Source organism: Geotrypetes seraphini, chromosome 3 (genome assembly GCF_902459505.1).
Source record: "Geotrypetes seraphini chromosome 3, aGeoSer1.1, whole genome shotgun sequence".
NCBI lineage: Eukaryota > Metazoa > Chordata > Amphibia > Gymnophiona > Dermophiidae > Geotrypetes > Geotrypetes seraphini.
Window position 1 is genome coordinate 298980445 of NC_047086.1, and position 17089 is coordinate 298997533.

The window sequence follows — 17089 nt, forward strand, 5'->3', positions numbered from 1 at the left end:
AACGCAATACATATTCTCTATCACTTTCCAAAGCGAGAGTTATTAACAGGGTTTTCCTTTCCGTTATAACCTCCAAGGAGTTTTCCAGAAAAGTTGTTAAGTTCATATTTTCATTGTTTGTCCCTTGAATCTCATTAGGAGTGGAAACTTCCACAGGTCTCTTAATTTGAAAGTAATTAGCTCTAACAATAGGTGGCAAACTTTCAGTAGGAATAAGCAAAATTTCCTTAAAATACTTTCTTGCCATCTCCATTGGTGAAATTAAGGGACATTTTGGAAAATTTAGGAGTCTCAAATTATTTTTCTTTAATTGGCTCTCGAAACTTTCCATTTTTCTAGCAATAAATGTTCTTTCTTTTACTAATTCCAAGTCCAATGTTTTCATTTCACAAATTGTTGACTCCTGTTTTTCTATTTTCTCACTTAAATCTTTAAGGGCCAAACCCTGTTGCTCCACTTTAGAATGGATAGTCCCATAGTCAATGTTTAAAGTGGAAAAAGACAATTTGAGATTAGCATCCATAACTGAAATGGCCTGCCATAAAGCCTCCATATCTATTGTCTTAGGCTTCTCCAGCACCCCAAAAGTGATCTTACTTCCTCCCGAAGCTCCTCTCATCTCTTCTGCGGTGTGGGTTAGCTGTCGGTGTACTGCAGCTTCTTCTTCGGCTCCAGATGAAATTGGAGCTACCAGCCCTCCTTCACTGAGGATCAAGGACTCCTCCCGGGTCAATGTTACCTCAGGAACTCCCATCACTGCATTGCTTCCGGGTTGCGGTGGTGGCTGCATCTGTTACGGGCTCAACATCACCCGAAACTGCCAGCTGAGTTCGCCCGATGAATTCGGGCTTGCCCCTGAAGTAGCCCCCGCAGATTCACCCAAGCGTGCCAAGGCTCCTTCGATTGTAGACTGCACCAAACGCGGTGCCGCTGTCGCCGCCGGAGGGTTGCCGCGAAGGGTTCCTTTTCTCTTACCCATACTGAGGTAAGGGAACTGCTAGTTCAAAAAAAGCAACGCCGGCCGAGTACAAGAGAGGGAGCCTCCCTCTCAGGTGTCCGCTCTCATCGCCATCTTGTTTCTCTCCCCCTTCATAAATCATTATGGACTCTTGTCAAACAGCAGCAGATCTCACCAACATCCTCTACCAGATACTGGAGATGCATGGCGTATGTTGGCACCTTTCAACACTTGCTTTTTGACTGTTCCTTCGTCTCTGGTTTCTGGTCAGAGATGGGGGATCTTATGAGTCGCATTCTCCCTGTTATTGCTACTCTGGACTAAAGTACAGTGATACTACACTCTGCCATTTTGGAGCCTTCACTACCTCGTCCACACTCTGCTTTATTTGACATTCTTCTTGGACTGGCCATCAAGACTGTGCTGCTACATTGGAAACAACAGTCCCCAGTATCTACTTCTCGCTGGTGGCACATGGTTCTTAATGCCTACCAGTATGAGCTTAGCATGGCTGAACACAGGGGAATGCAATCTGCTTTTCATCGCATTTGGTCTCCCTTGCTAGCATATTGCAATAGCTGACTATCTGTACAGTGTTTTCTTTTTCATTTGCTTTTTGCTTATGTACCTGCACGTGATGTAGTATCTTGTGTGCTTTCATTCTGTTACTGTGTGCATATGGCTATCTGCCTTTATTATTGATTTTTATTGATGATGCTGCCTGTGCCTTGTTGTTGTTTTGCTATGTTGCATTCTGTTTTATTTTCAAATAAAAATGATTGACTTAAAAAAAAAAAATTATTTCTACGATAAATTTTTCAAACTGATCATCTTATACTTTTTGTAATTCGTTACCTGATGTTCAGCTTTTTCTTAACTGTAAGGATCCTCATAGTTTTCCGGTATATAAATGCTATGTTATGTTATAAGGGGGCTGGAAGAACTTCCAGCTTCAGTTCTTGCAGCAAGGTAGATATAATGCTCGAGAGTGCAGAGACTTTGAACAACCATGGGGTCTACCCTCTGTTCCAAGGTCACCATCACTTCTGGACCACTGCTCTCATGCAGAGAACCAGACTCTGCCAAAGAAACTGCATCCTGAGACAATAATGGCATGGAATTGGACTTTCCATCCTCCCAGTCAATGTCAGACTGAACATCCTGGACCAGCTTTGTGTCCTTGTCTGGTTGGGGCACGTGCTGAGGGGAGATCCCCTGTGCCACCACCTCCATCGCACTTAACGCAGATGCTGAGGACCTTTGGCAGTTCAAATAGGCATTCCACATAAGGCTCACAAAATCCAGGGTGAAGCCTTCTACTGTGGGTCTCAAGGACTCTGGCAGGGAACCCCTGCAGGTCTACCTGGGCTCGGCAGCAACCATGCGACTGCACTTAGTCAGTGAATCTTCAAGTGGTTCTCAAAAGGGTCTCTTCCCTTGGGATTGCACCTACAGCAGATCCCCAGCTCTGGATAAACCAGAGGAAGCTGAGCCCAAGGCTCCCACCCCCTTTCCCCACAGGCTCTGCCACACACAGGACATGGATGCTCCTCAGCAGCCATCCAGTGCAAGGACCTGAGGGGTCCATTCCTATTGATTTTAAGGAAAATTGAGAGGTTTTGAGGCAGATATAGAGGCTTTAGAAAAAAAAGATCTTTTAAAATCTAAGATGGCTACCACCAGCAATATTGCTCAAAAAAATGGCCCATGAGGATCCCCTGAAGCACAGAAAATGTAGGGAAAGAGGTTTTAAAGATGGGGAACCTTGGCTCTGGCTGCAGAAAACTTAAAATTTCACTTTTATAGAACCCCCCCCCCCACCTCTGATTTTCCCCATAGGCTATAATAGCCTTACTCACTGTGCCATGTGCCTGCCTGCTTCAGCTTAGAAATGCAGCTGGGACACATGGAGAAGAACTCTGCTTCACAGGTTTGCTGGACAAACTTGATATTCGGGCTTCTAGTCGAACTGATGTCTGACTGAGTCTCAACTCCCAAAAATCTTATGCCAGAAAGGGGAAGAGGACCATGCAGCCAGCCTACTATTAAGCCCAGTCAAGCCGGGACAGAGCCAAATGGCCTACGCTCAAGTTTCTGATAAATCAGGAATGCGAGCAGCTATGCAGGGGATGGCCTCTGAGCTCCAAAAAATACATAAGCAGGCTAGCTAGTTAGGTGTCCCCGATGGGTTAATTCTGTTAGCAGCAGGCTTCTACAACACGAGTCTGCATCTTCTCTCAGGCAGAGATCCCAACAAGTGGGAACCGAGCCTCAAACCAAACATTAAGAAAAAGTACCCCAAAATAATAAAACTGCAGAGCAGAGCAGAAACACTTCTGAGCAACTTGCTTGCAGAAAAAATACTAAGGGAGTAGGAGCAGCTGCCTGGGAAGGAGGCTGTGCTCAAAGATGATTGACAGCATTCTGCAAGCAATTTGCGTGTTCAGATGCATAAGACTAGCATTCAGGACTACTAGCATTCATGACCACTAGACACATTACACTAGAAATAGTAATAACTCTTTTTTGTATTTAAACACTGAGGGGCATAATAACTCTAACTTCCTTTTCGGCCTAAGGTGCTAGGCGCCCAAAGTCGGCATTAGGGAAATGTCCATTCTCAAAAAAGAAAGATAAAGCAATTGGCAGAATCCTTCACAGCTGGATTCAGAGATCTAAAAAGTCTCTGGATATGTCCAAAAATCAGCTTCAATTATCGGCACTTGGATGACCTGTCTTTTAGGTTGTCCAAGTACCGACTTAGGCTGGTTTTTGGATGTATTTTTGTTTTATGAGCCCCGTATGCTAATCCTGGGAGTTACTTTTTTTCTAATCTGACCCCTATGAAAGTAACAAATTGATATACATTTAATGAATGAAACATGAACAACTAAAGTGTGACTTCATGAAATGAGATATCGTCAGAAATAAATGGTATGCTACTTTTGCTCAATAAATGGTATGATTTTAAAAATGCAGTGGGAAAAAGATGATTTCTAAACATGGCTCAACAATGATGCATAGCTGGCAAATATTGGTAAGTTGATAGTTATGGAACTCCATTATCAAGAATGGATCATAACGTAAGACTTATAGGTTAGAAGATCTCTCCTAAGATCAAGGATCAAACTGGTATTCCTTCAGTCCACTGGGCTTTTGCTGGTTGGATGTTGGGAGCAGTTCTTCGATCAGTTCCTTGAGGACTTTAGAATAATGTATCTAGGCCTCTGACTCTTTGCTGATATCCAATAAAACTAACTTACCTTCCTTGTTTTATGAGGATTTCTCATTCTTGATGACTTTTTTATATCAACTTCTGTGGTGTTTACGCAACCTGGCTAAAACGGGAAGAGAGAAAAATATAAATATTTAAACTTGAATTCTCTATTTTACATGATCATTTCATAATTATTCAGTTTTAAAATGGACAGATTCAGTGACAGAGAATATAAATAGCAGGGGGAGGAGCAGGGTTTAAGTAGGTTGGAGAGGCTCTTGCTCTCTTAAATCCTGCTCAGCAGGCTGTCCCTGAAAATTCAGCAGCACTTCACTACATAGTGCTACAACACTGTGCAATTAGTGCTAGGGTGTTCTGTGGGCAGAATCAGAGAGGAGCCATCAGTTATGTGGGCATCAGCCATATTCAGTGCCAGTACCAGCTCAGCTAATGAGGAAAATAGAACTGTACAAAAGTCAGTCCTTCTTTTGCCTGCTTAGCTATTCAGGTGCTGGCCCTGAATATTGGCCAGCACCTCCATAATTTCCAAGTCAACGGCTGATCCAGATATCCATGCAGGTGTCCAGAAATGGCCCCAGCATTGAATATCTGGATTAGATTCAGCCAGTGGTGATATTGGTTTTAAATCCTTTAACTACCATGAACTGAATATCGGGCAAGGGGGGTGGGGTACATTACCGTGGTCAATAATATAAACTGGCAGTATAACAAGAGCCCCTTGAAGAAGTTCAGCCATATATACTCATACATCTAAGATGAGTTCCTGTATACTATTAAAATGAGAATAAATTGATATTCAGTATTTTCCCACATAAATGGATTTGAAAATTGTAAGTTGTGTCAGCAATTTTTGGTTTCACCTTAGTGAATATTTCAAATTGTTCTGATTTGCTAGGACCATCAAAAGTTTAGGAGTTTTTTCAATTGACACATTGCATCAAGAAAATTATACCGGATGCCCTTACCTTAGTCTCTCGACCAGGCTTAGAATCATTACTGACCAAATTCTCTGCTTGGCATAATAAAGCCTCGCTTTGGTACAAATGGTTACAAAAAGCTTATTTCAGCATTCCCTAAAACACAGTTCTCAAATGGAATGTAGACTTAAACTTACCGTCAGATGCTATAGACTGGTCTGCTGTATGGCTACAAATGTTTAGGTCCCTCAGATCAGCATCTCTATTACAATCTATGTATTACATGTTGCATAGAGCTTTATGGACCCCCATATTGGCTAATAAAATAGATTTGTCTAATTCTACAGACTGCTGGTCTTGTTTAGATCATCCTGGTACTCTCAAACACCTCTTATTTTCATGTAAACATCTGACTTTGTATTGGGAAAAGGTTTGGAATATAATATGCTCAATATTACATATTCAAGAGCCGCTTACCTTTAATATCATTATTTTGAATTCCCATGGTATTTCCTCTCCTCTTGACTCATCTGAATGTAAACTGTTGACTATCATGCTGTCTCTAGCTACTCAAAATGTACTATGTTGCTGGAAAGACTTATCTAAGATTGACTATCACACCTGGTGGAATAATCTATGTCTGATTAGCAAATATGAAAAAGCACTGGCAGAACGTTCCACTTCCCTTTGCAAATATAATACTGTTTGGTCTCCTTTAATTAGATATTGCACTGAGCCCAACGTCATGTCTTAACTGTAGAATTGTTACTTAGATTTCATGGTACTGTATGCCTATTTCTATGTATGTGCTTACCGGCAATCATATGTTTATTGATGAAGTATCACACATGTTTTGTTATTCTCATGAACATACTGTTAAAAGTGTATCCTTTCTGTTTTCTTCTGTTACTTTCCTCATAAACTTTAATAAAAATATTTGAACTAAAAAAAAAAAAAGTTTAGGAGTTTTCAACAAATAATTTTTTTTTTTTTGCCTTTCTTAATTCTTAGGGCTCCTTTTACTAAGGTGCACTAGTGTTTTTAGCGCACACACAAGATTAGCGCTATAGCGCGCGCCAGCTGAAAAATTACCACCTGCTTAAAAGGAGGCAGTAGCGGCTAGCACATGTGGCATTTTAGCATGTGCTAAGCGCACGCTGAAACCACTAGCGCACCTTTGTAAAAGGAGCCCTAAGTCTTGACCGTAGACTTTCAAAATTTTGTACAAAACTACCAAAGAACATTAAATTTATATGTTTAAGATCTTTGCTGACATTTAGAATACTAGTTGTAGTTTAAGGAAATAAATTATTTCTAGCTGATGAACAATTAAACAGAAAGCAAAGTCTAACTGATTCTCTACCTTCCTGTAGTCTTGAACTAGAATAGAGGGACCTGGCCTGCAGAGTAACAAATACAGTACAATGAGATAAATATAAGTGTGCGGTCATGTTTCTGGACCTTTGGTAAGGCTCTTTCCACAAAGTTGATCATGCCTATGTTCCATATAATATTAAGTTTTTATTTATTATATATATAAATGGCACAATATTCAAAACTACTTATCCAGATAGTATACCGCCTGTACAATCAGCACTGATCAGGGCCATCCTCAGATTTTTATTGACATTATTCAGGTAATTAATTCCATTCCATATTTTTGCAAACTGCTCCCACTGCTAGCTAAGTACAGTGGGGGTAGCCCCTGGGCAGAGTAGAGATCTACGTAATTATCTGGTTAACTTAGGACAGAAAAATCATTGTCCTAAGCTTTTCATACATTTATCTTACATTGAATATTACCATTATCTCTAGATAATAGCAGCAATCTGTATCACACATGGACATTCAGACCCTGATTCCCTAAAGGATGCCAATCTCGATGGCTGCCTAAGAAGCGGCCGTCGATTGTGTGTCAATCACACAACTGCGTTCCTTAGTGAATCACATTTTTTTTCTATAAATCTTTATTTAGTTTCTAAAGCTAACAAAAATGCAATACAGTATCGACAAATAATATTAATCATATATGCATTTATGATCAAACAAAATCCTTACAACATTTTTAAAAAACCACCCAACCTATATTTCTTTTTTTTTTTTTTTTTAATTCTTTATTCATTTTTAAACTTTCATCAAGTGTACAAAAATTCATAATAAACAAAATTAATTTAACCACTTGAACATCTTATCATTATAACCTATAAATACAAATGTAACCCCCCCACCCTCCCTCAAAGCCCATAAATCTTTATAAGATCATATACTTGAAACCCTCCCCCCACCCAATACTAAGTGGTGAATAATTAATAGAAAAATGGCATTTAATCATGACAAAAAGATGTTAATGGCTCCCATATGTGTGTAATCACATTTTTTTTCTAAAAGTCACCTTAAATGTAGGTATTTTACAGGCCTATATTTAAGGTGTCTGTCTCGTGCCTACGGAGATGACGGGATGCTTATTCTTTATGCTTAACCGCATGACCAATTTGTGTAAATCCATCTTTTCATATTTTTGATTTCTATTTCAAGACAATGTGACGGTTGAAATATATATGTTTCATGATGATTAATAATTTACACTTATTTTGTTTATTCCATTTTGAGCTAAAATTGTTTTTATTATTTTCATGTTATTGATTTGGGTTTAATCATTTGTTTTTTATTTATTTATTTTTGGGGGGTAATATGATATATATAGTGAGGTGATGATCTATTTATCATCATTTCTATACATTTATACGTTGCTTATTTTAAGATATTTTAATATATGTTAACTTAATGCTTTAGCTATAATAATAAAATGCTAAGCATGCATGCGCACTCTTATTCCGTGTTCCCTGAGTCCTGATCTGTCGGGATGTGGCCGGCAGAGTACGCATGCGCGCTAAGATGCATGAAAGGCGGTGCGGAGCGGAGGATGCCAGGAGCAGGGCTTCGAGGCGAGGTGAAAGGCGGTGCGGAGCGGAGGATGCCAGGAGGAGGGCTTCGAGGTGAGGTGGCTGTCGGCACCTGCAGGCCGCTGCGGCTTCTGGAGGCTGTCGGCGGAGTGCAGACAGTTCAAACTCCGAGCCACTGGCTATCACCATGGTGGTAACTCCCCCCTCCCGCCCTCTCTCTGTTTGCTGAAAAAAAAATTGCTGTCACGTAGGGGGAAAGGGGCACTTCCGGTTGCAGCAGGGAAGGGCAGGGCTTCTCTCTCCCCCCCAAACAACAACAAAAACTGTGACCGCAGCTGTGACCCCCCCCCCCCCAAAGTAAACTCCCCTGGAGCAAGATTGGATGCCCAAAAAAAGAGGGGAGGGGGAGATCACTCCCAACTGTCAAAGGATCTAAGCAAAGGGCCAAGAAAGAGTTAAAAAAAAAAAGGATACAAATAAAGACAGACAGACAGCGGGAGGGAGAAAGAAAGGAAGAAGAAGGGGCAGGGAGAGAGACACAAAGACAGACAGACAAAGGGGGCCAGGGAGAGAGACACACAGAAAAAAAAGACAGACAGCGGGAGGGAGAGAGACAGAAAGAAAGAAGACAGACAGACAGACAAGATAATACTCTTTTGTATAGGAAATCTTAAAATTTTATATAGTATCTATAATAATAAAATGCTAAGTGCACATGTGCACTCTTACCGCATGTTCCCTGAGATCTGATCTGTTGGGCTGTGGCGGTAGGAGTGTGCATGCGCGCCAGACAAGCCTCCCTGCTCTCTACCTTGCACCACTGCGACGAAGGTGGCAATCGTGAGGATAGCCGCCGTCTAGGGAGCACCAAAGAATTAGACCTGAGGAGGCAAAGCAGGATTATCTTCTCACTCTGCTGCTAGCAGCAGAGCTCAGATCCAGAAGGCGACAACTGCGTAGCACTGCACTGCAAAGTTAATAGTAAGGAAGAAGATCATCAGACTGGCCGCCTAGAGCTCACTCTCCGCCGCGTTCTGGCCCTGCCTTTCTCCGACGCAACTTCCGACTGAGAGAAATCTTTGCGGTGGCCGAAAGGAGCTGCTGCGGGACATGGATTTTGTGAATCGGAGTGTGAGTGGGAAAGGAGGGGGACAACGTCAGGCCATGCTGGGAGATGGCGGGCCACGGGACCCCCCTGGAGCCATAGGTCGCAGGACCCAGTAGACGACGTGTCATACACACTTTAATCTGGCCCTGTCTGAGAATAGCTCTGCTTTGACTCTCCAGTAGGCCGGAGGGGGGTGTTTTACCTATGGGTGTGTTTTGGGGAGAGGCTTCTGTTTGGGAGTGAAATAATACCGGACATTATGGGGGGTGGGGGAGGGAAGTGGAGGAATGCCAGCAGATTCTAGTATAAACTTAAGATTTAAATTTTGGCCCCTTTTTTTGCCTTTTTGGACAGGGGGGAGGTAAAACAAAGGGAGAAGGGCTGCTGCTGGATAAGGGGAGCAGTGAAGGGGTGGACACAGGGGAGGTAAAAGGAATGGAGAATGGACAGGGGGAGCAGCCAAGAGGTGGTGGTGGACAGCCGCGGAAAAAGAAAGACATAAAGAAAGAAATACAGAATGCAGCTAAGGAGAGAGAGAGAAAGAAATAAAGACAGACACACACACATATATTCTAGCACCCGTTAATGTAATGGGCTATAAGACTAGTTATGTATATATTTTCTATATATGATATATGTGTATGTTTATATATTTTGTTTCTTGATCTATAGACTCCTGATGCAGGCCATTCTGACTGAAATATATATGTGTCAAGTCTCTATGTGAATGAATAAAGCACATTAGTACCCTGAGGTTACCTTTGCTGCCTGTTTTGTTTCTCCAGTGTGAGAAGGTAATTTCTCCTGTGTTTGATACGCAGCTACGGAGCAACCACCTCATACCTCTTAAGAAACATGAGGGTTCAATGTTGAGATAAGACATATACAGTAGGTTTAATGTAGCCATCCTATCCCACCTCCTTTAGGTTTGTTAGGAAGAGATTGGAAGCATTTGAAGGCCTTAGGGTGCATTAATAAATTAAAGACAGGAACATCTAGGGAAGAGGTTGCTCCAGAAAGAACTTTAGGTAACGTATTCCCCTTCAGTAAGGGAAGATCATACTGTAGAAGCCACAGGAAAACATAACATAACATAAAATCCACTTGTATACCGCCATACCTCTCAGTTCTAGGCAGTTTACAAAAATAAAAGAAAGCTAGGCAAGCATAGCAAATAATAGACTCATTTATAAAATTTGTCAAACAGGTATGTCTTCAACATCTTTCTAATAACCTGATAAGGGCCAGAATCCTGTATCAATTTACCAACACTCCTATCCCAGGATGCTACCTGATAAGCCAGAATTCTCTGATAAAATCTGATAAAACCCAGAAGATGAGAGACAGAAAATGGGATAAAATGGAAAGGCTCTAGGTACTTCCAAAGAACCACATATTCAGTGCAGTTACCCAGATATGGCTTGGCACTGAATATCCATGTCTAATTTAGCTGGCAGCAGTCAGTATTTAAAGAAATGTCAACCACTAGCAGAATACTGATTGGCTGGTTTCCATCAGTGATAGAATACAGAATCATTCTTAGCCACTATAACCAATGAAATCCTTTTATTTCTAAATACTAGAAAATATGAGGGGTGTTAAATAATTTATCTGAGTATGAACGAAAGTAGCAAGAGTGTTGAAACAAGTCTGTGTATGTTGTGACATGTCTCAAGGTTACTCATGCATAGTTATAGCTCAGTGCAAGTCTGACATTCCAAGAGACAGAATATCAGGAGAGTCCTCGTGTAAATCAAGTAAGAAACTGCTAGATCTAGAGCACTGTTTTGTGATAAAATTTCTCACAAAAGAAGGGAAAAAGCCAAAGGAAATCCACGAACGCATGACTGCAGTTTATGATGAGTCTGCTCCATCATCCTACAAAATAACATTTTGGAAAAAGCAGTTTAAGTGGGGTAGAGAGTCCATTGAAGATGACCCTCACACTGGAAGGCCTAAGGAAGCAACTTCCACAGAAATGTTCAAGAAAGGCAAGGATTTAATTTTGTCAGACAGACAAATTAAGGTTTCCTGATTAGCTGGAAAAATGGGCATCTTGGCAAGTACAGTTTGGAAAATAATTCAGGAAAAGTTGGGCATGTCCAAGGTTAGTGCAAGTGATGAAGATGTCAAGAAAACTGTGATGTCCTGGTTTGAAGGTCAAACAGAAGTATAAATTATCGTTTCCCTCTTTCAAGGGAATTAAATCAGCTGGGAAACTTTGTCATTCCTATGCTTTCAAGTTGATAGAGATTTGGAATGGACTTCCTGGTTCTATTAGAACGATAGACAATTGCAATTGTTTCAAAAAACCTTAAAAACCCTGCTATTCTCACAATACCTAAATAGTTTACCTGCAGAATCTACTAATCGCTAACATTGCAAGATCTAATTTTATGATAAACTACCTAATTTCTACCATCTTTACTTCTCCTTATTTTGTGTACGGATATTTTGGTCTCCTGACTACTTGTAAACTGAGTTGTGCTCCAATGAAATATGACCTAGTGTATAAACCGAAGACTAGATCAGATTAGATTAGAAGTATTCCAAGAAAGCTGATGCCATATCAGAAGACCACAAGGCTCCAGTGCTGTCAGAAGAACTTGGAGTTGCTCTGTGAAGACAAAGTGAATTTTTTTCAGTTTGGTGACTGGAAATGAGACTTGGGTCTATCACAGAGATCTTGAGTCCAAAATGGAGTCAATACAGTAGAAGCACAAGTCATCCCCCACCTCAAAAAAGTTCAAGACTGAAAAATTTACAGGTAAAGTTATGGCAGCTTTCTTCTGGGATGATGAAGGACTTTTGCTTCTGGAGTTCATGCCACACAAGACAACCATAATGGGAGAGAGCAATGCAAATACAATGATCACTTTGCAGGAGTGAATCAAGGAGAAAAGACGAGGAAAACTCACAGCAAGTGCGCTGCTTCTTCACAACAATGTGTCAGTGCATATGACATGAAAATCACAGGCTGCCATCTGAGAATGTGAGTTTCAGCAGCTTCAACATCCACCCTACAATCCTGACCTGGCTCCTTTGGATTATTTTCTGTTTCGAGTTTTGAAGAAATCTCTGTGGAAAGCGGGTTTCAAGTGATGAAGACATCAAGGAATCTGTGACGTTCTGATTTGAAGGTCAAACAGAAGAATTCTTTTCAAAGGGTTTAAAGTCATTGTAGAAAAAGTGGGGACTATATTGAAAAATAAAACAAAAATATTTTGAAAACTCGGTCCCAGGTACAACTCTCACCATAATCCCCTTATAATGTTATGTTATATTCTTGTATTCTGTAGTATCTTCACCAAATGTAGTTCAAAGTGGATCACATTAAAAAAAAGAGCCAATTCAGACATAAATCAAAGTTACATACAGAAAACTACAAATATCAGAAAAAAATAGAGCTTACCCTTCTAACAGAAATTATTTAAATAACCAAGTTTTAAATTTATACAAAAAACTGTATAAGAAATAATTGCACGAGTTTTCAAAGGGAGTGAATTCCACAACTATACTATATGATAATAGTATGATTTATGGTGTATGTGCTTATCCACTATAATAAAACTCTTAGAGGGGCATAATAAAAAAAAAACGTCTAAGTCCTCTTTTGGCCTAAGGTCTTAAACGTTGAAAGTAGAAGCAGGAAAAATGTCCATTATCAAAAAAACCGTTAACAAGGAGGTTTTTTTTGATAATGGCCTGCCTCTACGTTCAGCTGTTTAAACGCCCAGACCACCACTACATCTATACTAACACCATATAGTCAACCTAAAAAAAGCCTAACTCCCAAACGCCCAAAACATGAGCTTTTAGGCGAAGGAGGAGCCAGTCCTTTGCCTAAAAGCTGGATTCTGTAACCGGTGTCTGTCAAAAACAACACCATTTACAGAATCTCTCCCCCCCCCAATGATCAGGGCAGGAGGGAGCCCAAGTCCTCCTGCCCTGGCAAACCATGACCCTCTCCCCCCCTGCTAACATCGGGGCAAGAGGGAGCCCAAGCCCTCTTGCCCCGTGGCACCCCAAACTCCCCAAAACTATCGGGGCAGGAGGGAGACCAAGCCCTCCTGCCCTCGACGCAAGAGGCCCCCCCAACCCCCGATTGCCCCCCACCGACCTGCGACACCCCCGCCGACCCCACGACACCCCTGCTGATCCTATGACATCCCCTACATCCCCCTCCCGTCTGTCCAACAGGCCAGCCATCCGTTGAATGGCTGGCCTTAGGCGCCTGATTGGCCCAGGCGTCTCAAATCCCACCCACAGGTGGGGCCTGAGACGCCTCAGCCAATCGGAATAGGCCCAGTAGGCTTAAGCCCCTCCTGTGGGCGGCCCCTTAGACACATGGGCCCAACCTGGCCACAATCAATCTGGGAATTCTTCCATGAGCTCTGGAAGGACCCAATACATACCCTGGCGCAAAATATAGGATTGATGATACCTATAAAAATTGGGAAAATTTACCCTTCCCTCTGTAATTGGCTTTTGTAGAGATACTAACGCAATTCTAGCAATTTTACCCAGCCAAATAAATTTTGTAAGATAAATTGGAGTAAATCAGAAGTTCTTCCACTTAATGTCCATTGTACAAAAGGTATATTTGAAACATTCCCCTTTCTATGGAAAGAAAATGGAATAAAATATTTAGGCATTTGGAAAAAAAAACACGTTGGAAGAAACAATGAAAGTGAATGAAAAATTTTTATTACAGAAGGTAACAGAAATGTGTGAGCAGTGGAATCCTTTACATCTTTCTTGGTGGGGGAGAGCCCAAACTATTAAAATAATGATTTTGCCTGTGATTTGTTATCAAATGGACATGTTACCAGTTTTTTTTTCAGGGGTCCTTTTATAAAAAATTTAAATAGTATTGAGAAATATTACAAAACCCTACAAAAAGTTATTCAGAGCCAGAATTCACACAGGAAGCCTACACAGAAATAGACAAGCACAGTAAATATTATAATGGGCTCTTGGACATTAATATTATACATCTACCGGAGAAACTAAAAAGGCTGGATTGCTACAAATTTCAACTTAGAAACTCCAAGCTAACAGAATTATTCAAGAAGGTGAAACTATAACAGAAATTCTTGTAGATAATTCCTTGAATTCAACAAAAATCTCTGAAGCTGAGAGGAATCAATAAAGACCAAGAGGCAATCAAGCATTTGCACAGAAATCTCAAAAAAGGTTTGCAAGCAGTGGTGTAGTAAGGGGAGACGGACAGCTCCAGGTGCTGTCTTGGCACCTCTCCGCCACCCCTCCCCAACCGACATGCTTGCATCTTCCCTCCCCCCTCTATATCTCTTTAAATCTTCACCAGTGCACAGGACTGGATTAACCAATAGGCCCAGTAGGCACGTGCATAGGGCACGAAATGATCAGGGTGGCCCGATGAAGGAGGGCATCAACATTGTTTTTTTCCAAACGGCAATGGGCCCCTCTAGCATCGATCGGCAATGCGGACCCCCCCCCCCCCAATCGGCAACGCGCCCCCAATCGACAGAAAATATGACAAGCAAGCAATGTGGGTAAGAAAGGCACAAGCACAAGCCTGAATGCTGAATGCTCTGCACTGCTCCAATGGTCATAGAATTCTTATGATCGTCAGAACAGCGCAGAACATTCAGCCCGCCAGTCAGTGCTAAAAACCTCTTCCGTGCTTTTGTAAAAAAAGGGGTTTAGTTTGTGGGTGGGGCATGGGGCAGGGCTAGGAGGCCTAGTGTACTAGTGTGCCTAGGGGCCCTCGAAGAATTAATCCTGCCCTGCCAATGCAAGCAACTTCTCTGGCCTGCTGCTCATGTCGGCCTGGCTCCCCTCTGAAATAACTTCCTGGTCGCAGGGCCAGGAAGTGACAGAAGAAACGCCAATATTGGCGCAAGCAGCAGATCAAAGAAGCTGCTCGCACTGGATAATATTTAAAGAGGTACAGGGAGAAGGGAGGGTGTGAGTGTGGCGTGTGGGGGGGGAAGAAGATGAGGGGCACAGAAGGAATGGAGAGGGGATGGGGGGGCTCCACCGCCTCAAGTGCCTCCTATCCTCACTATGCCATTGGCTGCAAGAACTAAAACCTTCTCTTTTAATTATAGAAAGTTTTTTCTCCTCAAATGAGTAGCCCAAGTCATTTCTGGGAACACTTGTATCTTATGACCACAAAACAATTTGTCTTTATTTTTAAAGTTTTCAATTGAATTTTATATTTTTGTAGCCACTTTGTTTATAAGACGAAAAGGCAGTAAGGAAATGCTAAATTAATTTAAGGGCTCCTTTTATCAAGCTGCGCTAGTGGTTTAACACACGTAATAGCCACGCTAGCCGCTACCGCCTCCTCTTGAGCAGGCGGTAGTTTTTGGCCAGAACAGGAGTTAGCACATGATGAAAAGTCACGTGCGCTAACCCCGCTAGCGCGGCTTGATAAAAGGAGCCCTAAAACAATCTCAGGAGAAAAAGAACCTAAAAGAATCCCTAATCAAGGGAAGGGATCCTATAACCCTTCTACTATAAGGGCTAACTGTGTGGGAATAGCTAGGGATAGAGCCAGAGGGGCTCAGACAAAAAGGGTACTTCTTCCACAGACCTATGTGTCATATCTAAGATGCCAACTTTCTTGTTCATGACTTTCTTGTTCATGTATGGTCTGACATAGGGACTACATGATGTCCCCATCCAGCAGCTTTTCCATGAGCAGGCCATTGCTTTGAAGGCTTGCTCAATGCCACCTTCACATCCCCTGTCACAAATAAGATGTTATAGAAACATTAGGACATTATGAAATGTAATTTCATTTTCAGACACTCATTTTTGTATTGCATACTCCAGACAAAAGAATTTCAAGGAATTGTTAAGTCCATCTGACATCAGCAAAGTGACACAGTTCAACAAAGGCATGGGTGGCCATTCTAAGTGTGGCAATTGACTTACATGTGACATCACTTTGGAATATACAAGCAGCTTTATTCATCCGTGCACCAGTCAAAGCTTTGCAACTAGATACAGCACTACGTGTACTACTTCCTATGTAGTTTAGATGCTTCTCTGTCCTTATCCTAGAATCTATGTAGGGCAAACCACAAGACAGTTCAGAGTGCGAGTGACTGAACATAAAAGCTGTCTGTTTCATAATAGAGTAAAAGCTCCTATCACCCATTGCCTCGAATATTAACATCAATTTATGGACTTGCGCTGCCTCATTATAAATCATGTTCCCAATGTTATACCAATAAGACATGCAGTCTGTTACAACTCGAGCAATTTTGGATACATTCTCTAGACAGTGAGAAACCCGAGGACCTGAACCAGAAAATTGAATGGAATCAGTGTTTCTTATTTTTAAGTTTTGAATTTCTGAACTTTTGTATTTTTTTGTTTTGTGCATTGACACTCTATTTAGATTCCATTTTTAATATGGCACTTTCCAGGAGGTTTTCTCCGTGGCGCTGCTGTTGCTATGGTAATGCCGCGAGGTCACTTCCAGTTGCGTCTTTACATCAGTTTGTTTAAATTCTGTCTAGCTGTGTTTTAGGTGCCATCTTTTTTTGTGTAAGGAGACACGATTCACCGTGCCCCACTTTGAAAGATATGTTTTATGTGCATGACACGACCTTAGTGGTGATATTAAGGTAAGAATTTATACTTTTATTCTTATCTGTTTCTTCTTTTTGAATTTTTAGCTCATGATCGGAGATCACACCCTGAGGCAGCATTACGTTAAACGCTGGCCACTGTTGGTGTTCTGACCGAGCTTTACAAATTTATCACATTGAAAAAGATAAGTTTGAGTCATTTCTATACCTAAAATTGTGACCACTTGTTATTTATTTACATTGCACAACATAGAGCTTTACTAGGCCCCACGGGAGGTTTTTCTACCGATGAGGTTCTCCGCCTGAATACCTTATGCCACAGCTTTGGCGGTGGGAGGGTTTTGTCTGAGGCTTTTCCTCCCAGTGGTGTCCTACC

At 41.5% G+C, this 17089-nt stretch overlaps 1 protein-coding gene across 2 annotated transcripts in view; it reads right to left on the reverse strand.

Annotated features, from left to right (window-relative positions):
* The window catches only part of RGS7 (regulator of G protein signaling 7), a 495704-nt gene that overhangs the window by 129040 nt on the left and 349575 nt on the right, over window positions 1-17089 (reverse strand). For both annotated transcript variants that reach the window (XM_033939445.1, XM_033939446.1), the window contains exon 9: window positions 4222-4296. In XM_033939445.1, coding sequence (XP_033795336.1) covers window positions 4222-4296 — 75 coding nt within the window. The remainder of the gene's footprint in view (window positions 1-4221; window positions 4297-17089) is intronic.